General features: G+C 44.1%; 1 protein-coding gene across 1 annotated transcript; it reads left to right on the top strand.

Moving 5' to 3' along the window:
• The first annotated feature begins 5,597 nt into the window (after positions 1–5,597).
• On the top strand, positions 5,598–25,738 carry PSMF1 (proteasome inhibitor subunit 1). The gene is made up of 7 exons (XM_087888978.1): positions 5,598–5,999; positions 10,857–11,009; positions 15,219–15,301; positions 17,917–18,114; positions 18,936–18,989; positions 21,238–21,396; positions 24,697–25,738. The coding sequence occupies exons 1-7, from the start codon at positions 5,871–5,873 to the stop codon at positions 24,746–24,748; spliced, it is 828 nt and encodes a 275-aa protein (XP_087745104.1). The 5' UTR covers positions 5,598–5,870; the 3' UTR covers positions 24,749–25,738.
• The last annotated feature ends 1,201 nt before the right edge of the window (positions 25,739–26,939 follow it).

The following is a 26,939-nucleotide window of genomic DNA, read 5'->3' as shown; positions in this document are numbered from 1 at the left end:
CTCCTGGGGATTGGCCCAAAGTCACCCAGCCTGGTTTCATGCCTAAGGCGGGACTAGAACTCACCGTCTCCTGGTGATTGGCCCAAAGTCACCCAGCCAGCTTTCATGCCTAAGGCGGGACTAGAACTCACCGCCTCCTGGTGATTGGCCCAAAGGCACCCAGCCAGGTTTCATGCCTAAGGCTGGACTAGAACTCACCGTCTCCTGGTGATTGGCCCAAAGTCACCCAGCCAGGTTTCATGCCTAAGGCGGGACTAGAACTCACCGTCTCCTGGTGATTGGCCCAAAGTCACCCAGCCAGCTTTCATGCCTAAGGCGGGACTAGAACTCACCGCCTCCTGGTGATTGGCCCAAAGTCACCCAGCCAGGTTTCATGCCTAAGGCGGGACTAGAACTCACCGTCTCCTGGTGATTGGCCCAAAGTCACCCAGCCAGCTTTCATGCCTAAGGCGGGACTAGAACTCACCGCCTCCTGGTGATTGGCCCAAAGGCACCCAGCCAGGTTTCATGCCTAAGGCGGGACTAGAACTCACCGCCTCCTGGTGATTGGCCCAAAGGCACCCAGCCAGGTTTCATGCCTAAAGCGGGACTAGAACTCACTGCCTCCTGGTGATTCGAAATTCTCACTTGATGCGTCTGATATGTGTGCGGACATATGCCAAGGTATGCAACATTCTGCATCACTCGGAGTTACGGCCAAATCCCAGGATGTGGAATGTGGAATTCTGGAGTCTCTTGTTGCTTGGCAACTAGAAAAGCCGGTGCGGTAAAGCAGCGCGGAGAATGACGTAGCCCCCCAGTTACCCAGGCACCCGCTGGGCACGATGGGAAGTGGGCTGCGTTAGTTGTAATGGAGCGCCCCCGGAGAGCCCACGGTCAGTGGTTGGTTTGCTTCTTTCTATTCCGACCTTTTTGTTTTTAGAAATAACTGGCGAACATACCTACTATTCCTTCCCCAGATGTAGTTTCCCCATAACCATCCGAACATAAACAGGGGCCACCTGCATCGGGGCCCTGGACTGTCTACCCCAGTTGGGTTTTCTCACAAGGGCTGTTGGAAAGAGATTGCCCCAGTCACGGTGGAGAGATCAAGTGGGGATCTCTATCTTTCTCTCTATCTATCTATCTATCTATCTAGCTATCTAGCTATCTATCTTCTAGCTATCTATCTATATCTATCTATCTATCTATCTATTATCTATCATCTATCATCTATCATCTATATCTATCTATCTATATCTATCTATCTGTCTGTCTGTCTGTCTCTCATTCAATCTGTCTATCATCATTTTTCTCTATCATCTGTATATCTGTCTCTCTGTCTATATCTATCTGTTTGTCAGTCAGTCAATCTATTTATCTATCTATCATCTATCTATCTATCTATCCATCCATCCATCTTTTTCTCTATTGTCTATTGTCTGTCTATATATCTGTTTGTCTGTCTATCTATCTGTCTCTCTGTCTGTCTATCGTATGTGTCATGTCTAAATATATCATCTATCATTTATCATCTATTTATCATCTATCTATCTCTATCTATCTATCTATCATCTATCATCTATCTGTCATCTATTTATCTATCTATCCATAATTTCTTTCTCTATCATCTGTCTATATATTATTTATCATCTATCTATCTATCTATCTATCTATCTATCTATATCTATGTATCAATCATCTTTGTCATCTCTAAATATATCATCTATCATTTATCATCTATCTACTTCTATCATCTCTCTATCAATCTATTTATCTATCTATCTATCCATAATCTCTTTCTCTATCATCTGTCTGTCTTTATATCATCTATCTATCTATCTATCTATCTATCTATCTATCTATCTATCTATCTATCTATCTATCTATCTATCTATCTCTATTCAATTTCTATAGCCGCCCATCTTCAGTCAGTGACTCTGGGCAGCTGGGATTTGAAAAAACTGGGATATCACAATTAAACTTTTTAAAACAATTTAAAAAAAAACCCCAATAGAAACATCCTAAATCAATACACACAGCTGAGATCCTACCGGTAGACCTCAACTTACGACCACCACGGAGCCCCCAAATGTCCCTTGCTAAGGGATATAGCCCTCCTCTTCCTCCGTGCGCCCAACACTCCCTTCTAACCCTGATGACGTTCCCTAGTTGGGTCCCCAAACGTCTGCAAGAAAACCACCCCCACCGGTATCCGCAAGGGGGGGGAGGCATCTCTCCCCTGCGAGACTAGCTAAAATGTTTCCCGGGACATCTGCCTGCTGTTGGAAGTGCGGTTACAGTCATGGAACTTATTTTCACCAATGGTGGACCTGCCCGCAGGCGGTTAAATATTGGAAAAAAAATACGGCAATGGATTTTGGAAATTACACAGATTAATTTGGAATTAAGGCCCGAGATTTTCCTATTGGGGGCAAAACCTTTGAACGTTAAATCAGATATATGCTTCTTGTTGATTCACATTATCACTGCAGCAAGATTAGCGTATGCGCAGGAGCGGAAAAATCAATACTTACCGATGGATTTGAAAATAATCTATAAAATGAATGAGTGTGCGGAATCAGATCGATGAACTAGATTGATCAATGGTAAAAAAAAGATTCCGAATTTTATAACGGTTGGAAATTATGGTACGATTGGGTCCAGAAAAGGTGGGAGAGAATAGATTAAGGTGACCAGATTTTAACATTGGTAAAGAGGGACATTGTGGGCGTGGCTTATTTTGTGGGCGTGGCTAACTGGTCATGTGACTGGGTGGGCGTGGCTAGCTGGTCATGTGACCGGGTGGCCATGGCTATGTCTATAGGGTAAGGTGAACAGATTTTAACATTGGGAAGAAGGACACCATTGTGGGCGTGGCTTATTGTGTGGGCGTGGCTTGGAGGCCATGTGACTGGGTGGGCGTGGCTACCTGGTCATGTGACCGGGTGGCCATGGCTATGTGTATAGGGACTACTCAGAGGGCTGAAAAGTCATTTCTGACAGGTCCTCACACTTTTGACTGGTCCTCACACTTATGACCATCCTCACATTTATGCCCGTGCAGCATTCTTAACAACCATGTCACTCATTTCACAACTGCTTCTCTTCAACAAGGTGACAAGATAGGGCAAAAATGTAAAATGTGAGGACAGTCATAAGTTCGAGGACTGGTCAAAAGTGTGAGGACCAGTCAAAAATAACTTTTTCAGCCCTCTGAGTAGTCCATATGCATTAAAGGATTACAGCAATAGAGAGGGATGAAGGAATGGAAATTAGAGTAGGAGTGAGGGTAAGAGAGGGAGGAAGAGAGGAGGAGAAGGAGAAAGGAAGAGGAAATAGGGAGGAGAAGAAGAGGGGGGGAAGAGAAAGTAAGAAGGAAAGAAAAGAGAGGTGGTAGGTTTGAGGAGAAAGATTGCTGTACAATAAAAAAGATGAAAGGGAAGAAAGGCAACCCCAAGCAAATATAAAGATATTAAGATAAAGAATGAATTGTTAAACTTTAAAGAATAAAAGAGAACAAATATGAATAAATAGCAATAATTAGAAACACACATACAAACATACAATTTATTTTCTTTGAACAGAATATTTGGCTGGTTCACAAATTTAAACAGCGTTTAGTCATTTCAATTAAATTTACAATTTCTATATTTCCTTTTTGCCATATTTATTCCTCATCTATTTTTTAAAAAAACCAATATTACCCTTCATCCTCATCTCTAATCTTAATCAAATTCAATTTTTCCCTTCTATTCTATATTATACCCCTTCCCATTGTCATCTATTTTTATATCCATCCTCACATTGTTTAATTATGTAATTATGTAATACAGTTGTTTAATACAAATTCAACATTTTAATATAAAACAATTAGTTATAAAACTATCTTTTTTGTATATTAATCAATATGAACATGAATATTCCAATTATTTCCATGCAATCCAATTTCTTACAAATCAATTAATTATATTTACCAATAATAATAAACCAAATAATTTCTCCCATATATTCTTCCGAACCACAACTTAACCATTTCTGCTTTCAACACAATATACAATTAATAGTATCTCAATTATTACAATTCCCTAGTTAAATACAGCTTTTTTTCCTTTGTGTTTTAAAATCTTGAACTCTCCTCCTAAATTTCCCATTGTTTGCAGTTTTTCACCTACCTTTTTTGGGGAGGAAAAATAAAAATAAAAATAAATCTCTCTCTGCCTCATTTTGTCACGCTGCACCAAAGACCCTGGTTTCGGTTTCGTTTCTGAAGCTTAGCTAGGGGAAAAAAAAACTGCTTTACACTGATTGCCTGTAGGGCGGCCCTTTGAAGCCCCGGGCAAGAGTTTAAACAGTTTTTTTTTCTTCTAGCCATCAGCTGGGGCTCCAGAAAAATCGGGACTTTTTTGAAACGCCGCGGGACGCGGGACAAATTGCTCAAAAGCGGGACTGTCCCGCCAAAAGCGGGACGTCTGGTCACCTTAGAATAGATATATGATGCATATTCTTTCTAGCCAGGTTTTACCTACGTAAACTAAGTTGTTCTACAGCCCTGGTTCTGTGAAATCTCATTCACAAGTTTCTGGGCCTTTTTTCTGCTGACAAACTGCAACTCTGTGTTGCTCTCAGGGAGACTCTCTGGGAGACACAGAGTTGCAGTTTGTCAGCAGAAAAAAAGGCCCAGAAACTTGTGAATGAGATTTCACAGAACCAGGGCTGTAGAACAACTTAGTTTATGTAGGTAAAACCTGGCTAGAAAGAATATGCACATAAAAGCCTACGAAAAAGAAAAAGACACATTGTACCTTTACAGGGAGGATATCTGAGAAGTGGGTGTGGCTCACTGATGACGCCTTAATAGGCAGAAATAGCTATCTGAGTCTCCCAGAGAGCAACACAGAGTTGCAGTTTGTCAGCAGAAAAAAGGCCCAGAAACTTGTGAATGAGATTTCACAGAACCAGGGCTGTAGAACAACTTACTTTACGTAGGTAAAACCTGGCTAGTTTAGTTTAGTTTAGTTTAGTTTATTTGATTTGTATACCGCCCTACTCCCGAAGGACTCAGGGCGGTGAACAGCCAACAATAAAATACATAAATACACAAAATTTAAAAACCCGATAAAATCAAATTAAATTATTTGGCCCAGAAAGCTAGAAAGAATATGCACATAAAAGCCTACGAAAAAGAAAAAGACATATATATATATATATATGCAAATATTTGTTTTCTCAGGTTTTCGCGGGTGTTTGTATGTAGGTCTTTGGTTATTCGGGTCTTCTCCCACGTAAAATTGGAAGTAGCATGGAAGGAGCATTGCTCCTGGAAGCACGAAGCCGAGAACACCAGCCTGAAGATGATGAATGAGACTTCGTCGAAACGTCGCCAAGACACTTCCAATTTTACGCGGGAGAAGACCCGAATAACCAAAGACCTACATATGCAAATATGTATGTATAAAGGAATGACTTTATACTTATGGACCATGTAATCGCATTATACCATGGTGGCAGGATTGTATATTTTATTGGTGTGTATAGAATATATTAATAAAAATTATAAAAAAAAGAAAGAAAGAAAGAAAACCACCCCCCAGGCTCCCAGAGCCCCAAGAACCCCAGCAATTCAGCCTACAAATCATCTCCTTTCCCAATCCTCCACTTCCAGGCTGCAACCTCCAGCCCATCCTCCCCGGGCCGGGCTGCGGAGGATGGGCTCTGTTGCAGCCTGCGGGGTGCAGAGAGAGTTGATCGCTCAGCTGATCGCTGCAGGGAAAGCGGGGAGGCGGAGCTGATGGGTTCCTTTCGCTTTCCCCGGGCGGGGAGGCGGGTCTCTCGTGCCTTCCCCGAGCGCTTCTGTTGCAGGAGGCGGCGGCGGCGGCGGAGGAGGCACCATGGCCGGCTTGGAGCTGCTCTACAACTCGGTGGCGCCCGAGCTGGGCTGCGGGCAGGACGCCCTGCTTTGCTTCGTGCATTGGAAGCTGATCACCCGCGACTACCGCTGCCTCGGCACCGGGGACCAGGTAAATGGCCTTCCTTCCATCCAACCTTTGCAGGCCGAGATCCGTCCGGTGCAGCGGGCAGGCCGGAGAAACCAAAGGGCTTGCAAGGAAGAAGAAGAAGAAGAAGAAGAAGCGGCCCGCGGGCGCCGGGTTGCAACTCCTGCCTTTTGCAGGCTGGATCCATTCCCTTGGCTTTTTTGCAAAAAAAGGGGAGCCCCCCCCTCCCCGCGCGCCCCTTTTTCCTGCTTTTGGGGGGAGGGAGGGAGGGGGAGAGAGACTGAACGGGGTGGAAAGTTTTGGGGAGAGGAAAGTATTGAGTAGAGGGGAAGTGCATTGTTTTGCAATTTGTTTCTTTAAAAAAATAATAATAATCAAAAGAATTCATATCTTCCTTTGTAATGAATGTTTCTTTTTTTTATTTGTGCAATGTGCATTATGCAATTATGCACTATGTGCATTATGCAATTATGCACTATGTGCATAATTGTGCATGATGCACTGGATTTGTCGTTTGTGAATAAGTGCATGGGGAGCATGTAGGTTTAATTAATTAATTAATCAATCAATCAATCCGGTTCCCAAGACTTTTAAGTCTTAAGATGCTAGATTGATGAGGTTAAGGGACACCCCCCCCCAAACTTGCTCAGGAACTCAGAAGATCTGAGTTGTTGTTTCTCAGGGGTGGCGACTTTAAAAGGGAGCCGGACTTCAGCTCCCAGAATGCATTGCTGGCTGTGGGACGCTGGGAGTTGAAGTCCACACCTAGTGGCCGAGGTTGGAAAACTCTGATTCTTAAAAAAAATGGTTTTTCAATCTAGGCTGCTTTTAAACATGACTGGACTTCAATTCCCAGAAGGCATTGCTGGCTGAGGGATTCTGGGAGTTGAAGTTTTAAAAAGCCCTGATTGGAAGTTTCTCACAGGTTGTGGCTTTAAGATGTCTGGACTTCAACTCCCAGAATTCCCCAGCCAGCAGAGCTGGCTGGGGAATTCTGGGAGGTGAAGTCCAGATATTTTAAAGTGAGAAAGACACAGGGTGAAATATAAAAAAAACAGCAGCCCTGACATTGTATACATAAAGTATATACATAAAGCAGGGTGGATAAAAATCAATGATTTTTTTGGAAAAAAAAAACAGATTTTTTTTATTTAAATCGGATTTTTTTGATTTTTATCGAATTTATTTTAACAAAAAACTTTTGGGGTAAAAATCTATCGTAAGATAGTTTTCTATTTAAGATACATAAATAATTCAGTTTATTCAGCATGAAATGGAGCTGAGTTATGTAGCAGGAGGCTGTATATTCTGCAACACTGGGACTATCGGTGAGTCAACAGTGGGTCAAAGAAGTAGCAGAGATGACAGTTGCTCTTTAAAAATTATGATTTAAATCGAGTGGATTTAAATCAAGCCTTTTTACTAGTGATTTAAATCATGATTTAAATTGTGATTTAAATCAACTCGATTTAAATCAAATCCACCCTGACATAAAGTATATTAAAAATGATTTTATATACATAAAATCTATATAAACATCGCACAAAGTTTTCTAAAAGGCAATCCACCTGAAAGAAAATTTACAGGACTGCCAAAAAAAAAATAATAATTCATAACAGGTTCTATTTTTGGAGAGCAGGGACCCCAGATTTTTAGAGGTCACCACTAAGCAGGAGTGCCTTGATTTCTTATGGGGGACAAAACCCTAAGCAACATTTCTCTGCGTGCTATTAATCAGAATAGAGCTGGAAGGAACCCTGGAGGTCTTCTAGTCCAGCCCCTTGAAATATCCATTTCAGACAAATGACTGCCCAGTCTTTTCTTAAAAACCTCCAGCGACAATTTCCGGTGGCAAGCAGTTCCACGGGTTAATTGTCCTCACTGCTAGGAAGTTTCTCCTTAATTCCAGGTTGCTTCTCTCCTTGATGAGTTCCCATCCGTTGTTTCTTGACTTAGCTTCTGGACTGATGCTTTGGAAAATAAGTTGACCTCCTCTTCTTTGGGGCAGCCCCTTAAATACTGGGATACTGCTATCATGTGTGTCCCCCCCGGTCCTTCTTTTCCCTAGACTAGCTAAACCCAATTCCTGCAACCGTTCTTCATATGTAATCCGTTCTTAATATAGAAAAAGGGGAGAATTAACCTGGAAGCAACCAGGAGAAATTTCCTGACCGTGAGGACAATTAACCGGTGGAACACCTTGCCACCAGAAGTTGTGGCCGCTCCATCACTGGAGGTTTTCAAGAAGAGATTGGACAACCATTTGTCTGAAGTGGTATAGGAACTCCTGCTTGAGCAGGGGGCTGGACTAGATGACCTCCAAGGTCCCTTCCAACTCTGCTATTCTATTCTATTCCTTATTGTATCTTGTTCTGTTCTATTCTATTCTATTCTATTCTATTATTTCTCATTCTATTCTATTCTATTCCTTATTCTATCATATTCTATCTTATTCTATTCCTATTCCTATTTCTATTCCTATTCCTATTCTATATTCTATTCCATTTCATTATTCTATTCTATTCTATTATTTCTTATTCTATTATATTATATTCCTTATTCTATTCCATTCCTATTCCTATTCTATATTCTATTCCATTCCATTATTCTATTCTATTCTATTCTATTCTATTCTTCTATTCTATTATATTCCTTATTCTATCTTATTCCATTCTATCCTATTCCTATTCTTTATTCTATATTCTATTCTATTCCATTATTCTATTCTATTCTATTCTATTCTTTATTATTCTATTCTATTATTCTATTCTATTATATTCCTTATTCTATCTTATTCCATTCTATTCCATTCCTATTCCTATTCTATATTCTATTCCATTCCATTCCATTCTTCTGTTCTGTTCTGTTCTGTTCTGTTCTATTCTATTCTATTCTATTCTATTCTATTCTATTCTATTCTATTCTACGTTTAGTCTTAAAAAATGACAGAATTCTGCACAGGGCAGCCAATGTTAAAAAAAAACTTTTGCAGCCTCAATTGTTTTTATTGGGCATAGTTAAGGGCTTTTCAGTGGGTGAAACAAAATTGATATTGTACATGGTGACAGCAGCTAGGTTATTGATTGGTCAATATTGGAAAAGGGATGATATGCCTACTATTGAAGAATGGACTTTGAAGGTGGCCAGTTTTGCAGAAATGGCGAAGATATCAGCATATTTAAAAGACCGGACTCGAGAGACTTATGCATGGGAGTGGAAGAAATGGATAGATTATGTGCAGAATAAATATCAAACTAGGAAGTACCAGATAGCTTTTAGCTGAATGTTGTGTAGAAATGTATAGTATATAGGGGGGCAATGTAGCTTATTGTTATGTAGAAATGTATGGTGCACAGGGGGGAGAACAGAGGGGTGGTAAACTATGTTATAATACAATGGGGACGGATTTCACCTTGGGGAAGTCATGGGAGGAGGGGAGGGATGGGGGGGGAAATGGGGAAAAATTGGTATTTGTAAAACTTTTTCAATAATAAAAAAAAAACTTTTGCAGCAGCCTGAGAAAATTAAGGGGACCCCCTTGCTTCTTCCAGGGGGGCGGGGGGGAGGGAAGCTGGGGGTGTTTGAGTGGCAGCTTGGAGGACTAGCGGAGGCAAGGTGAGTCTGCCCAAACAGGTTTGAGGCTGGCCTGGTGCCCCAAATCAGTGACGCGGACCCTTTGCTAACAAGGCTAATTTTGAGTGCTTTCAGTACGCCTTGCGCATTAATTGGAAGGATATAGGTAGTCCTCGATTTACGACCGCAGTGGAGCCCAAAATGTATGTTGCTGAGTGAGACATTCATTAAGTGAGTTTTGCCCCATTTTACGACTTTTCTTGCCATAGTGGTTAAGCGAATCATTGCAGTTGTAAAGTTGTTAAGTGAATCTGAGTTTCCCCGTTGGCTTTGCTGGTCAGGAGGTCGGTAAAAGGAGATCACGTTGTAAACTTTGAATGGTCACTAAATGAGCTCTTGTAAGTCGAGGACTGCCTGTATGTAGGGATTCAGGACAGAAATTAAAGATAAAATAGGAAAAAAGGGCATTTAAACTCAGAGCTCTGTGGGGTAGGTGACATCAGATCCCTGTCCTGGATTGTTCATTTCTATTTTATTTTATTTTATTTTATTTTATTTTATTTTATTTTATTTTATTTTATTTTATTATTTTATTTATTTTATTTTATTTTATTTTATTATTTTATTTTATATTTTATTATTTATTTTATTTTATTATTTTAGTTTATTTTATTATTTTATTTTATTTTATTATTTTAGTTTACTTTACTTTATTTTATTTTTTTATTTTATTTTATTATACTTTATTTCATTTTATTTATTTATTTTATTTATTTTATTTTAGTTTATTTGTTTAGTTTAGTTTAGTTTTTTTAGTTTTTTATTTATTTTATTAACATTTTTACTTTATTGTATACATTTTATTGTATATATTTTATTTTACTGTATATATATATTATCTTGTATATTATTTTATTTTAATTATTTTAGTTTATACATTATTTTATTTACTTTTAATTATTTCATTTCATTTATTTTATTTTTCATATAAACTGTTATCTACCGTTGTTAAACAACAGAGAGCAAACACCACTTCCTTTTAGCACTGATGACATTACCTAGTTGGGTCATGAAACGTCTGCAAGAAAACAACCAAGCTCAGAGAGCTCCATGGACCCCAAAACCATCATCATCATCATCCTTCTCTTCCTCTTCTCCTTCTGCTCCACTCCACACACCCTACTCCCTTTTAGCATTGATGATGTTACCTAGTTGGGTCATGAAACGTCCCCAAGAAAACAACCAAGCTCAGAGACCACCAAAGACTCCTCGTTTTAACTGTACCCCCTTCTTGGCTTCTTCCCACAGGCGGCCACCAACGAGAGGAAGTCGGAAATGCTTCCTGCAGGCTGGAACGCGGACAAGGAACTCTACACTCTGCGCTACCGACTGAAGGACGATTCCCACGACCTGCTGGTGAAGGCCATTTTGATGGACAACAGCATCATTCTCAACGTCATGGTGAGGCTGCTTTTGGGGGGGCCACCGATTTGGGCACCCCTAAAGGAGAAGAAAAGTTTGTATTTAATTCTTCTCCCGAAGGATGGAGATGTAAACCCAGAGCAGTCAAAGTCTTATGGACTAGTCATTGCCTGCCGTAAAGGTTTTGGTCTCTTTCGAACCCAGAGCAGAAGCTGGAAGGGGAAGAGTCATAGGTCTGGGAGTACCCCCTGCCTGGTCACCCCGTTGTTCTCTCAAAGTCCAGCAAACATTTTGGGTTCAAGAGACATCAGCTTCTAGCCCAGTGTGCCTAAACCTTGACAATAATAAAATTTCATTTCATTTCATTTGTCAGGTTTCGATGTCATCTCAAATAAATTGCGCTCCCAAACAATTAATCTTTGCTGAAATATTCCACTTATTGAGTACGACAGATCTGGCCCCGACTTCATCATAGCTGATACTAACCCTCTGACCTCCAAACCCTTCCCTTTCCGTTCCCCAATTCTCATCTTCTCATTGGCCATCTTCCAAGTCAGTCTCCCCAGCTTCTGACCTCAACCCACAGGAATGTTCCCCCCTCCCATCCCATCTCCTAGGGGATATTATCTACAGAGAAAATAAGTAGGTGAAAAATTAAGCCTCGTCTTTTTATGGCAGCATCAGAATGCTGACATCGTTTCATTTATTAATTAAAATAAAATAACAAGTTAACAGAGTTGGAAGGGATCTTGTAGGTCATCTAATCTAACCCACTGCCCAAGGAGGAGACCCTGTACTGTTTCTGACAGATGGCAGTTCAGTCTCTTCTTGAAAGCCTCCAGGGATGAAGCTCCCACAACTTCTGAAGGCAACTTCTCTTCCATCGGTTGATTGTTTTCACGTCGTAAAATACCTCCTTATTTCCAGGTTGAATCTCTCCTTGTTCAGTTTCCATCCATTGTTCCTTGTCTGACCTTCAGGTGCCTTGGAAAATAGCTTGACCCCCTTCCTCCTCTCTGGGGCAGCCCCTCAAATATTGGAAGATGCTCTCCTGTCTCCCCTGGTCCTTCTCTTCACTAGACTAGCCATGCCCAGGTCCTGCAACCGTTCATCGTATGTTTTAGCCTCCAGTCCCCTCATCATCCTGGTTGCTCTTCTCTGCACTTTTTCTAGAGTCTCAGCATCTTTTTTATAGTGTGGTGACCAAAACTGGATGCGATATTCTATGTGTGGATGAGCTGGTGGACTTCAACTCCCAGAATTCCCCAGCAGGGCTAGCTGGAGAATTCTGGGAGTTGAAGTCCACCCATCTTAAAATTCTCAAAGTTGAGAGATGCTGTTATCTATCCAATCAAGGGTAGAGTTTGGTGCAATGGACAGCTTGGATAAGTGATCTTAACATACATCATGAGCTACGATGACCAACCCTCCTCCGTTATTTCAGAAAGTTGTATTTTGGGTTTGTTTCTTTTTCAAAAAGTCCCCTTTGTCTTTTAATTTGGGACCTTTTTAACCGCAAAAAAAATGGTACCCACAACTTCTGGAGGCAAGTTGTTCCGCTGATTAATCGTTCTCACTGTCAGGAAATTTCTCCCTAGTTCAAGATTGGATCTCTCTTCGGTAAGTTTCCATCTGTTATTTCTTGTCCTGCTCTCTGGGGCTTCGGAGAACAGAACAGAATACCAAAGTTGGAAGGGATCTCAGAGGTCCTCTGGTCTAACCCCCTTCTCAAGCAGGAGACCCTTACAGAATTACAGAATAACAGAGTCGGAAGGAACCTCGGAGGTCTTCTAGTCTAACCCCCTGCTCAAACAGGTGACCCTATACTATTTCGTACAAATGGTTATCCGATCTCTTCTTAAAAACCTCCAGCAATGGAGCAACCACAGTTTCTGGAGGCAAGTCGTTCCACCGATTAAAAGTTCTCACCATAAATATCACATTCTCTGTTAGTTATAACTTTGCAAAGCTTTCAAGTTGCCATGAGCAGGAGGGAGGGAGAACTGAAGTGCATTCCATACATTCTTCCTGACCGCAATCAGAAGGAGGGTGTTAGGTTTCACAGCCAGCCAAAGTGGTTAATTGGAGAATGTGATTTATGACATGGCCAGAGAGGAGGGGAGAGACAGGGTCATAGGGGAACGTAAATCTACGTAAGATCAGTCCTAACTGCATCCCAGTATTGCCGGAATGGTGCTCCTAATAAATGAATATATTTCCTTTGAAGTTTGGATCATGGCTCATAAATTAATTAGGGCATCTTTCGGAAACTTGACATGCGCCCTATAATAGTTATAATAGTTTCTTCTACTCTCACAATTGTGGCGGGGCAGGGAGCTGCATTAGGCACGCCAACTCAGGAGTCTAGGTTGATCTCATGTACTTCCTGGTTAACCCCCCACCGACCCACCCACCCCCCAAGCACCTGATTACGCTGTTAATCCAAATAGAGCTGGAAGGGACCTTAGAGGTCTTCTAGTCCAACCCCCTGCTCAAGCAGGAAATCCTATACCATTTCAGACAAATGGCTGTCCAGTCTCTTCTTGAAAGTCTCCTGTGATGGAGCAGCCACAACTTCTGAAGGCAACTTCTCTTCCACTGGTTAATTGTCCTCACCCTTAGGAAGTTTCACTGTTAGATGCCTGTGTAGGTATCCAACAGTAATTCTCAATCCTTCAGGTGATGGCTGGAGATTCTCAACCCTCTAGGTGATGGTTGCCCCAAAGGTTCTTTTTCCAAAAGACAAGTGAACAAGTGAATGTAAAAAAAAGATGTTGAGACTCTAGAAAGAGTGCAGAGAAGAGCAACCAGGATGATTGTGTTCTGTTCCCATCTCACACACACACACAAACAGACAGCTGGGGGTTAAATAAACTGGCAGACAACCAATTCTTCCGATAAGACGCTTGGCAGCAACCCAGTAGCTGCTTGCCAAGAACTTTTACTCAATAAACAAAATACCCACAGTCAAGAATTATCCAGTTCGTAAAATAAATCCAAGGCCGATAATGTTGTTTCCAAAGATGCAATGTGACTCGATAGTAGTTAGTTTTGTCTGTCACAGAGTCTGAATGGCCACCTCACCCCCTTTTATATCCTGTGGGGTGTGGTCCAGTGACTCAGCCTAATCTCTGGCACGCCTTTTCTTCTGTTGCGCACGCTTATCTCTGCGACGCTGCTGGGGATCCAGCCAAGACTCATCTCCCTCATCACTGTCCACCTGTGGCTGCGTGGACGTACTTGGCCCCAGCCCTATCTCTTGCCCTTTGGCAGACACCGAAGGCATTGCCAGAGAGGAGGGTCCTGGAGAGGGAGGCCTTGCCAACTCCTCTCCTTCACTCTCGGAGTCCTCTCCTGCCGATGACACAGGCTCAGGTAACGGAGCCACAACAGATTGGGGGACTGGAGGCTAAAACATACGATGAACGGTTGCAGGAACTGGGCCTGGCCAGTCTAGTGAAGAGAAGGACCAGGTGAGACAGGAGAGCAGACTTCCAATATTGGAGGGGCTGCCCCAGAGAGGAGGAAGGGGGTCAAGCTATTTTCCAAAGCACCTGAAGGGCCAGACAAGGAATAATGGACGGAAACTGACCAAGGAGAGATTCAACCTGGAAATAAGGAGGAATTTTCTGATAGTGAGAACAATCAACCCATGGAACAGAAGTTGCCTTCGGAAGTTGCAGGAGCTTCATCACTGGAGGCTTTCAAGAAGAGATTGAAAGAGATTTGTCAGAAACGATGTAGGGTCTCCTGCTTGAATGGGGGGGGGGGGTGCGGCATTGGACTAGATGACCTCCAAGTTCCCTTCCAATTCTGTTATTTCCGAAAGCACCTGGGGGCAGGACAAGAAGCAATGGGTGGAAACTCATCAAGGAGAGGAGCAGCTTGGAATTAAGGAGAAATTTCCAGTGAGAATATTTAATCAGTGGAACAACTTGCCACCAGAATTTGTGGTTGCTCCAACACTGGAGGTTTTGAAGAAGAGATTGGACAACCATTTGTCTGAAGTGGTGTAGGGTTTCCTGCCTAAGAGGGGGTTGGACTAGAAGACCTCCAAGGTCCCTTCCGACTCTGTTATTCTGTTCTTCATCCAACGAACCTCTTCAGTTGTTCTCTTGGATGAGAAGCAAAACGTTTTCAAAGAAAAAATGGAAACCAAGGAAGACTTTTTGGGAAAAGCACTTTTAGGGCATCCTACGGAGTTCGGCTTCATCCTTTTCTATTCTGTTTCCTCCTTTCTCCATCCAGGATCCCAAAACACAGAAAGTGGCAGATCTGACTTTGAAAGTGACCGACTTCGTTGATCCAGAACACCTGGCAGATTTTGACAAGTAATTGAAGTTCTTTCCACATATTTAAGGGGGGGTTCCAGAAAGTGTTGGGTTGCCATAAAATGGGGGCCATTCGCACAGAGATGCATGGGTTGCTGGGATCTGTACAGCGTAAGCCTTGAATTTATTAATGTTTATGTATTGATCGATATCCCACCTTTTATTGGTGGGATATCGATCGGTGCCTTCCGCCGTGCCCTTAAAACTTTCTTTTTTCAGCAAGCCGGGCTGGCTTAACATATTTTTTTCAATATTTTTTAATTTTTAATTGGTTTGTTATCTTAAATTGGGGCCAAATTAATATATATCCTTTTAATTGTTTTTAATGTTTGTATTGTATGTTTTTTATCTGGCTGTACACCACTCTGAGTCCCTCGGGAGAAGGTGCGGTATATAAATTCGAGATAAGATAAAATAAAATAAAATAAAAATTATTATTTTTATAAATGACTCAAAGCAGCGAACATACCTAGTAATCCTTCCTCCTCCTATTTTCCCTGCAACAACAACCCTGTGAAGTGGGTTGGGCTGAGATACCGAATGACTGGCCCAAAGTCACCCAGACGGCTTTAATGCCTAAGGTGGGACTAAAACTCACGGTCTCCTGGTGATTGGCTCAAGTTCACCCAGATGGCTTTCATATTTATGTCAGGACTAGAACTCTCTGTCACCTGGTGATCGGCCCAAAGTCACCCAGACGGCTTTCATATTTATGTCAGGACTAGAACTCTCTGTCACCTGGTGATCGGCCCAAAGTCACCCAGATGGCTTTCATGTTTATGTCAGGACTAGAACTCACTGTCTTCTGGTGATCAGCCCAAAGTCACCCAGATGGCTTTCATATTTATGTCAGGACTAGAACTCTCTGTCACCTGGTGATCAGCCCAAAGTCACCCAGACGGCTTTCATATTTATGTCAGGACTAGAACTCTCTGTCACCTGGTGATCAGCCCAAAGTCACCCAGACGGCTTTCATATTTATGTCAGGACTAGAACTCTCTGTCACCTGGTGATCAGCCCAAAGTCACCCAGACGGCTTTCATATTTATGTCAGGACTAGAACTCTCTGTCACCTGGTGATCAGCCCAAAGTCACCCAGACGGCTTTCATATTTATGTCAGGACTAGAACTCACTGTCTTCTGGTGATCAGCCCAAAGTCACCCAGATGGCTTTCATATTTATGTCAGGACTAGAACTCTCTGTCACCTGGTGATCAGCCCAAAGTCACCCAGACGGCTTTCATATTTATGTCAGGACTAGAACTCACTGTCTTCTGGTGATCAGCCCAAAGTCACCCAGACGGCTTTCATATTTATGTCAGGACTAGAACTCTCTGTCACCTGGTGATCAGCCCAAAGTCACCCAGACGGCTTTCATATTTATGTCAGGACTAGAACTCTCTGTCACCTGGTGATCGGCCCAAAGTCACCCAGATGGCTTTCATGTTTATGTCAGGACTAGAACTCACTGTCTCCTGGTGATCAGCCCAAAGTCACCCAGATGGCTTTCATGTTTATGTCAGGACTAGAATTCACTGTCTCCTGGTGATTGGCTCAAGTTCACCCAGATGGCTTTCATATTTATGTCAGGACTAGAACTCTCTGTCTCCTGGTGATCGGCCCAAAGTCACCCAGATGACTTTCATATTTATGTCAGGACTAGAACTCACTGTCTCCTGGTGATCAGCCCAAAGTCACCTAAATGGCTTTCATGTTTATGTCAGGACTAGAACTCACTGTCTCCTGGTGATCGGCCCAAAGTCACCCAGATGACTTTCATGTTTATGTTAGAACTAGAACTCACTGTCTCCTGGTGATCAGCCCAAAGTCACCCGGATGGCTTTCATGTTTATGTTAGAACTAGAACTCACGGTCTCCTGGTGATCGGCCCAAAGTCACCTAAATGGCTTTCATGTTTATGTCAGGACTAGAACTCACTGTCTCCTGGTGATCGGCCCAAAGTCACCCAGATGGCTTTCATGTTTATGTTGGGACTAGAACTCACTGTCTCCTGGTGATCGGCCCAAAGTCACCCGGATGGCTTTCATGTTTATGTTAGAACTAGAACTCACTGTCTCCTGGTGATCAGCCCAAAGTCACCTAAATGGCTTTCATGTTTATGTCAGGACTAGAACTCTCTGTCTCCTGGTGATCGGCCCAAAGTCACCCACATTTGTTAAGTGAATTTTGTCCCATTTTAAGACCTTTCTTGCCACAGCTGTTAAGTGAATCACAACAGTTGTTAAATGAGTAACAGCGTTGTTAAATGAATCTCCGCCCTGAGTCTCCGGAGAGGGGCGGCATATAAATTTAATAAATAAATAAAATCTGGCTTCCCCATGGACCTGGTTTGTCAGAAGGTCACACAAAGAGATCACGTGACCCCTGCCCCCAGGACACTGCAACCGTCGTAAATGCAAGTCAGCTGCCAAGCGTCCGAATTTTGATCAGGTGACCATGGGGAAGGGGCAATGGTCATGTGAAAAACAGTCCTAAGTTCCTTTTTTCATTGACGTCGTAACTTTGAACTATCATTAAGTGAATGGTCATAAGTCGAGGACTACATGTTTCCAGGTGTCCAATGACTGTTTTTTTTTTCTTGCCCCTTTTTACAGGGTATATCGGAACGTGGAGGAGTTACAGACCCAGCTCGTCCATCACATACTCTCCCCGTTTGAAACCTCGAAGCGGCCAACCAGCGCCAAGGAGGAAGAGCCCAAACGGGAGAGGAACCCTTCCCCCCCCAACCCTCCCGACCACGACCCTCTCTGGATCCCACCTCGGCATCCTCATGGCAGCCGGCAGCCCAACTGGTGAGTGCCTTGGGCTTTGGTGAGCTGACCGTGCCTGGTTTGTGGATCTGGGGACCTCACTGAGGACTAGAATGATGGAACGCACACAAAAGTGCCAAGGAGGCAGAGGAGATTTAGCCGGTTCGCCTGAACCGTTGGCGGAAATTTGGCCAAGGTTGCCGAACCAGAAGCGATGACCGGCTGGCCACGCCCCCAAACTGGTCCCCCTCCCCCCGTCGCCACTTGCCCCGCCCCCCATGTTCGTCGCCACCATGTTCGACTTGCCTTGCAAGTCCAATGGGATGCACATGTGCGAATAACATGGCAGCGACGGCAGCAGCTTTTTCCGCGACCTCCGGTACCTTTTGGCGGCCAGCTGCCACCTCTTTGAGAGCCACTATGCGGCTGCGGCGGCTGGCTGGGGGCCGCCAAAAACTCCAGTCAGCTTGCCTTCCAGACTCTGTACCAGCTACCGCGGAAGGGGAGCAGCCCGAATAAAGAGGCGGTGGGGGGGGAGGAAGCGGGGCTAGGACTGTGGCCGCTAAAGGAGAGGAAACAGGGGCAACAGGCGAAGGGGGGGCAGGGGTAGATAGGTGGAAATTCCAAAATCTTTCCTACCTTTTCCTGTGGGCGTGGCTAAGTGGGGGAGGGTCATGTGACTGAGTGGGCGTGAGTGATGTCAAAGCCACGCCTACTCAGTCACGTGCCCCCCCCCACCTAGCCACACCCACCAAACCGTTAGCGGAAATTTTTGAAACCCACCACTGCCAGGAGGATCCCCGTTTCACGTTTTCCAGGGTTCCGTAGATCCGTTGTCTGATACTGTCGTGAAAATGTTTCAGGCCAGATCCCCTCGATCCGTTCAATATTGGCAGACAAGATCTGGATCCTTTGGCGTAAGTATTTCGAGGGTTGTCTTTTTACAATTCATCCAGTTGTTTCTCAACCTTAGCGACTTTTAAGAAGGGTGGACTTCTTAATTCCCAGGATGCCCCAGGTAGCTAGAAGCTTCCTTAGGCAGATGATCTCCCATCACTCGTCCAGATCTGAATTTTTTAATTTTATTGATTAGATTCTCATTTCTCGTCTTTATTGCTTCATAGATAACTCGAGACGGTGAACACACCTAATACTCTTTCTTTGTCCTATTTTCCCCACAACAACCACCTTGTGAGGTGGGTTGGGCTGAGAGAGAATGATTGGCCCCAAAGTCACCGGGATGTCTTTCATGTCTAAGACAGGACTAGAACTCCCAGTCTCCCAGTGATTGGCCCAAAGTCACCCAGATGGCTTTCATGTCTTAAGACATGACTGCAACTCACTGTCTCCCGGTGATTGGCCCAAAGTCACCCAGGCTGCTTTCCTGCATAAGGTTAGACTAGAACTCCCAGTCTCCCAGTGATTGGCCCAAAGTCATCCAGCCAGCTTTCCTGCATAAGGCAGGAGTAGAATTCCCAGTCTCCCAGTGATTGTCCCAAACTCACCCAGCCGTCTTTCATGTCTAAGACAGGACTAGAACTCCCAGTCTTCCGGTGATTGGCCCAAAGTCACCCAGCCAGCTTTCATGTCTCAGACAGGACTAGAACTCCCAGTCTTCCGGTGATTGGCCCAAAGTCACCCAGCCAAGTTTCCTGCATAAGGCAGGACTAGAACTCCCAGTCTCCTGGTGCTTGGTCCAGAGTCACCCAGCCGTCTTTCATGTCTAAGACAGGACTAGAACTCCCAGTCTCCTGGTGATTGGCCCAAAGTCACCCAGCTGACTTTTATGTCTTTAGACATGACTGCAACTCCCTGTCTCCTGGCGATTGGCCCAAAGTCACCCAGGCAGCTTTCATGTCTCAGACAGAACTAGAACTCCCAGTGTTCCGGTGATTGGCCCAAAGTCACCCAGCCAAGTTTCCTGCATAAGGCAGGACTAGAACTCCCAGTCTCCTGGTGATTGGCCCAAAGTCACCCAGCCGGCTTTCATGTCTAAGACAGGACTAGAACTCCCAGTCTCCTGGTGATTGGCCCAAACTCACCCAGCTGGCTTTTCTGCGTAAGATAGGACTAGAACTCCCAGTCTTCCGATGATTGGCCCAAAGTCACCCAGCCAGCTTTCATGTCTCAGACAGAACTAGAGCTCCCAGTGTTCCGGTGATTGGCCCAAAGTCACCCAGCCAAGTTTCATGTCTCAGACAGGACTAGAACTCCTAGTCTCCTGGTGCTTGGTCCAAAGTCACCCAACCGTCTTTCATGTCTAAGACAGGACTAGAACTCCCAGTCTCCTGGTGCTTGGTCCAGAGTCACCCAGCCGTCTTTCATGTCTAAGACAGGACTAGAACTCCCAGTCTCCTGGTGATTGGCCCAAAGTCACCCAGCTGGCTTTTATGTCTTAAGACATGACTGCAACTCCCTGTCTCCTGGCGATTGGCCCAAAGTCACCCAGGCAGCTTTCATGTCTCAGACAGGACTAGAACTCCCAGTCTTTCAGTGATTGGCCCAAAGTCACCCAGCCAGCTTTCCTGCATAAGGCAGGACTAGAACTCCCAGTCTCTGGCAATTGGCCCAAAGTCACCCAGGCAGCTTTCATGTCTCAGACAGGACTAGAACTCCCAGACTTTCAGTGATTGGCCCAAAGTCACCCAGACAGCTTTCCTGCTTAAGGCAGGACTAGAACTCCCAGTCTCCTGGTGATTGGTCCAAAGTCACCCAGCCGTCTTTCATGTCTAAGACAGGACTAGAACTCCCAGTCTCCTGGTGATTGGCCCAAACTCACCCAGCTGGCTTTTCTGTGTAAGATAGGACTAGAACTCCCAGTGTTCCAGTGATTGGCCCAAAGTCACCCAGCCAAGTTTCCTGCATAAGGCAGAACTAGAACTCCCAGTCTCCTGGTGCTTGGTCCAAAGTCACCCAGCCAGCTTTCATGTCTAAGACAGGACTAGAACTCCCAGTCTTCCAGTGGTTGGCCCAAAGTCTCCCGGCCAGCTTTCTTGCATAAGGCAGGACTAGAACTCCCAATCTCCCGGTGATTGGCCCAAACTCACCCAGCTGGCTTTTCTGTGTATGATAGGACTAGAACTCACTATCTCCTAGTTTCTAACCTGGTGCATTAGCCAGTAGAGCAAAGTAACTCTTAATTCACGTTCGATTCTCTTATCTCAGAGGCCGAGGTGGAGGAATGATCTTTGATCCACTTCGATCAGGATTTCGGAATCCTATCCTGGACCCCTCTTCTGGGCTCCCCAGCAGACTCCCCCCTGGTTCCGTTCCTCCAGGGGCCAGGTTTGATCCATTTGGACCCCCGGGGGCCAACCGGCCCAGGTAAGTATTGCAGAAATTCTGTCGCATTCAATGGCTGAAAAAATGGCATTTTCAAACTGTGTCCCTTCTGTGTTTGTTGAGAACCTACAGCACTTTGACGCTAAACTGAAAACGGTCCCTAAACGAGTAGCAACTTGAAAAGGTCACTAACCAATCGGTGGCAAGTCGAGGAGTACCTAAATCTAAATTTTATCTTAAATTTAGGAATGTGCCCATGGGAATGAAAAGAAAAATTCAAGTAGTCCTTGAGTTACAACTGTTCATTTAGTGGCCATTCAAGGATACAACGGCACTGAAAAAAAGTGACTTATGACCGTTTTTCACACTTAACGACCGTTGCAGCCTCCCTGTGGTCACCTGATCAAAATTCACACTCTTGGCAACTGACTCGTATTTATGACAGTCGCAGAGTCCTGGGGTCACGTGATTCCCTTTTGTGACCTTCTGGCAAGCAAAACCCGTGGGGGAAGCCCGATTCGCTTAATGACCTTGTGACGAATTTAACCACTGCAGTGATTCACTTAACAACCGTGGCAAGAAAGGGTCGTAAAATGGGTCAAAACTCACTTCTTAAAACCTGTCTCGCTTAGCAACAGAAATTCTGGGCTCCATTGTGGTCGTAAGTGGAGGGCTGCCTGTATTAACGTTTTACCTCGGGTGCCGTAATTTATGCGCAGAGTATGTGCCACAATTTAATCTTAGCCTTGGTTTAATTTTTACGGATTCTGTTAGTTTTGCGGCTTAGCATGTTTCAACCCAGCTCATCCAGATGGCCTGAGATTAGCTGCGTAACTGAGTTAAGCATCTTACGTAAACACAACTGCCGGATTTTATTCTAGGATTATGTCTTTATCTGACAGCATTTCCCTCCTGCCCCCCATCAACCATCTCTGGGCTAAACCATCAATAAAAAAAATAAAAAATAAAACAACCCAAAACTTCCTTAAACCATATTGAAGAGCATAATTCACTTGGCGTTCGCTAGGAGTGGGAAAAATAAATTCGTAAAGACCTTGAAAATTTTGACCATATCAGTCAAAGGCCCTTGTCCGTATCTGGAAAGCCAAAATCCTAAAACATGTTTAAAAACATGTTTTGAAGTCAAAAGAAGCCAAAGAATGTTAAAAAGTAAAACAAGATCCAATTGTAAAAGTAAAATGTTTTTATTTATTTATTTATTTATTATTTTAATTTTTAGGGTTTTAAATCGGCCAAATTTATTTAATTATTTTAATTTTTAATTATTGTTGTGTCTTGTGTTTTTAAATTGGCTGTACACCGCCCTGAGTCCTTCGGGAGAAGGGCGGTATAGAAATAAAATTATTATTATTATTATTATTATTATTATTATTATTATTATTATTATTATTTAGAAATAAAATTATTATTATTATTTATTTATTTATTTATTTATTTAAATTTGATTTATATGCCGCCCTTCTCCGGAGACTCAGGGCGGCTTACAATGTGCTAAGCAATAGCCTTCATTCTTTTGTATATTTATACAAAGTCAGCTTATTGCCCCCACAAACTGGGTCCTCAATTTACCCACCTTAGAAAGGATGGAAGGCTGAGTCAACCTTGAGCCTGGGGAGATTCGAACTTGCAGTAATTGCAGGCAGCTGGTCTTAATAACCAGCTTAATAACAGGGTGCTTTAGACCACTGTACTACCAAGACATAAAGATATTTTATGTCTTCATCCAGTTTCTAGCGGCCCATCTCGTCAAAATAAAATAAAGCAAGCCAAAGAAATATTCTAAAAACAAGCAAAATGAAAAAAATATATATATTTTAAAGGCCAAAAGTACATGTTTCTGAACCAATCCAGAGCCGGTTGCCGAAATGGGTGGCTATAGAAATCAAATAAATATATAAGCAAACAACTAATTGTGAGTAATTGTGGTGCTCTCTGAGTTTGGTTGTTGGCTTGCAAACTTTTCATTACCAAGCTAGGTAACATCATCAGTGCTAGAAGGGAGTGGGGATTGTGGAGATGAAGAGGAGAACTGTTGGGTCCTTGGTGCACTTTAAGCTTGTTTGTTTTCTTGCTGACATTTCATGACCCAACTATGGAACATCATCAGTGCTATCTAGAAGGGAATGAATTGCTCACTGTTTATATCAACAGCACTGATGATATTCTCTAGACGGGTCATGAAACGTCTGCAAGAAAACCTCCAAGCTCAGAGAGCACCAAGAATCCCATCGTTCAACCCTGAGCTACACGGATTCACTTCTAAAGTACAATGTTTATTGTCTTCTGGATTTGCCATACAAGGTTACTTTTGGGGCAGTGGTGAAATCCAATTTTTTTTTACTACCGGTTCTGTGGGCGTGTGTTCTGTCCCCCTTCCCCACACAGGCAAACACACCACCAGGCGCGCCTGCCAAGATTTTATTAAGCAATCAGACTAGAAACCCTTGCAGATAAAGAGTTTTGGCAGTAAACTGCGAAATGCCTGCCAAGTCAGTTTTCACTCACAGTCAGCAAGAAAGAGTTTATCCTCAGTCCGGTTCAGTAGCAAAAAGTAATCCACGAAGCAAGAGTTAGCCAAGGTCCAATCCAAAATATGCACAAGCCAGATTTCAGGTAACGCGATGGGACTCTCAGGTTTTTAACTTTGACCGTCACAAGGCCCGAAGAGCAATCCCACCCGCTTTTATTCCTGGTGGGGTGTGGCTCAGTGACTCAGCTCAATCTCTGGCCCTCCCACGCCTCTTCCGTTGCTGCGCACGCTTCTCCCTCCGACGCTGCCTGGGATCAAGCCAGGATTCATCATCCTCGCTCCCTATCAATTGGTGCTCCGAAATGCCTTCCTCCTGGCACATCCCAGGCTGTTCCTCCTGGCCTTTGGAGGGAACCTGAGGCATTGCCAGAGAGGAGGGTCCCGGAGAGGGAGGCCTTATCAGTTCCTCCCCATCACCTTCTGAGTCCTCTTCCTCTGTTAGGACAGGCTCGGGAGTCGGGGTCACAACAGCGTGGCTTGGTGGGCGTGGTGTGGCTTGGTAGGCGTGGCAGGGGAAAAGATACTGCAAAATCCCCATTGGGAGGGTGGTAGCCAGAGGTGGTATTTGCCGGTTCTCCAAACTGCTCAAAATTTCTGCTACCGGTTCTCTAGAACCTGTCAGAACCTGCTAGATTTCACCCTGTTCCATATTGTGCGGGGGCCACCCCAGAGAAGATCTGCTTCCTGGTCCATATTTCAGCATGCTTGGTTGTGGAATTCTGGGATTTGAAGTCTAAAAGTAGCCAGGTTTGGAAACTCCTGACATAAAGCATTCTTCATTCCTCTTACAGGCCTAATCCCGATCACCTTCGCCCTCCGGACTACGACGATATGTTCATGTGACGACTGCCAAGATTCAGCGTCTCTTTCCCGGCAGACTGACGTCTGACGCTTATCCAGACGTGGGGCAGAGTTGGCCTTTCCTGCAGTGATTTTCTGTCCCGGCTCACCTGTTTTGATCCCACTCCTATAAAGCCAAAGAGAAAAGGGCACACAGTTTTTCTTTCAGCCTCTGGCCTTTTTCTCCCTCCCGACATTTTACATTCGCTCCATCCGGGACGCAAATTTGACGATCCACCGTTGTGTGCTCCGAGATCAGCGGTGTTTAAAAGTCTAGAAACTCTTTTCAAAAGCGGTGAGCAATGCCAGAACCTCCGGGGAAGGTTCTGTCTATATCAGGATGGTTTAACCTGGTTTAATCTCAAACCCAATTTGTAATGAAACATGGTAGAGCTACAGAAGGGTAGGTCAACTGCCAACATCTTCCTCATCTCCTGTTTTCAGATCCTTCCAATTTCTCGCGGAAACAAATGGTATGCCCGTACAGGGAGTTTTGTTACGTGCCGCCCCAAACTTTGGTGGCGGTGTGATCCAGTAAACTGGCCCCATTTTTCCTCACTTCCAGCCCCCTTAATTTTCCTCCCCCCTTGCCACAACATCATGGAGTGTGGAGAAACTGAAACGAAAACTTGGAGGTGCCCTGCAGAAAGACCGAGGAAATTTAACAACTAATGGGCGGTATTTGGGCCAAGGCTGCCAGCTGCCAACTGTTGCTTTGGGAAGTTGAGGCTTAGTCGAAGAGCTACTTTAGTGAGGATAAATCTCTGAGTCTACCCTCCCCCCCACTTCAAACACAACACAACCACACATGTCTACATCCCCAAAACTGGCTCAATTGAACTGGTTTTGCCAGTAGGAGACATTGCCACCTCGGTGCCCAATTCCACCTGGAAAGGCTTCCTGTCACCTCACCGGTGTCTCCATTACAGGTTGCAATTAGTTGTTGCCTTAACAAAAAAAAAAAAACACACAATAAAATGAACAACGAACCTCGGTCTGCAGTCTCTCAAAACAAATTTATTTACAAAGGTTTTTTTGCTGCCCGTAGAAGTGGTGCGGTGGCCTAAAGGTGGAGCCCTCGCCTCACAACCAGGAGGCTGTGAGTTCGATCCTAGGTAGAGGCAGATGTTTCTCTCTCTGGGCGCAATGAGAATATATCTGCGGAACAAAACTCCGTACTGGGGACAGGGACGGCATCCGGCCAGTAAAACACTCAGCTCCATTCAGTTGCCCAGACTCCACCCTGCAAGGGATTATGGGGTCGATAAAAGAAGATGATGATTTGCTGCCCATCTCTTATCCAGCGATTCCAGGCGGCTTACAACATAAAAGCATTAAAAACAACCATTGAAATCGTCAATCATAGAAACACAGCGGATAAAAACATGAACAAATAAAATCAGTACAGCTAGTCCTCAACTTACAACGGTTCGTTCGGCGACCCTTCAAAGTTACAACAACACTGAAAAAAGTGACCCCTGAGCGTTTTTCACATTTAACGACCGTTGCAGCTTCACGTGATAAAAATTCAAACACTTGGTTCATACTTAACGATGGTCGCAGTGTCTCGGAGTCACGTGATTCTCCTTTTGCGACCTGACAAGGAAAGTCCACGGGGAAGCCACTTTCACAACCACGTTACCAACTTAAGAACTGCAGCGATTCACTTTACAACCGTGGCAAGAAAGGTTGTAAAACGGGGCAAATGTCCCTTAACAAATGTCTTGCTTAGCAACGAAAATTTTAGGCTCAATTGTGGTCGTAAATCGAGGACTACCTGTAATACCAGATGGCAGAGGGAGCCGGACACGGGTGGGATGGGGAGGTAGGATAAGTTAATGAGTCAACCACCTCTGGTATGGAACTGTCCCATTGGGTCCCCAAATTCTCCATCTTTCTTGCTGGAATTCTTGGGTTGCAAAAGCAGCTAATTCCCGTTTCCTAGCAACCATTTTGCAGCATCCCTCGGGTAGCTCCATCTTTCTGGTAATTGCTTACTGACCATTAAAAAGCTGTTTAGTGTTTCCTAGTGGAGTGGCGTGCCCTGGGCGCACGGGCAGTCCTCGATTTATGGCCACAACGGAGGGCAGAATTTACGTCAGAAATTTGTTGAGTGGATTTTGCCCCATTTTACGACTTCTTTGCCAAGTGAATCGCCGCAGTTGTGAAGCTAGGAACATGGTCATTAAGTGAA

The sequence above is a fragment of the Pantherophis guttatus genome, chromosome 3 (assembly GCF_059756535.1).
Source record: "Pantherophis guttatus breed Tessera chromosome 3, ASM5975653v1, whole genome shotgun sequence".
Lineage (NCBI taxonomy): Eukaryota > Metazoa > Chordata > Lepidosauria > Squamata > Colubridae > Pantherophis > Pantherophis guttatus.
This window is presented reverse-complemented; position numbering and strand designations above follow the sequence as displayed.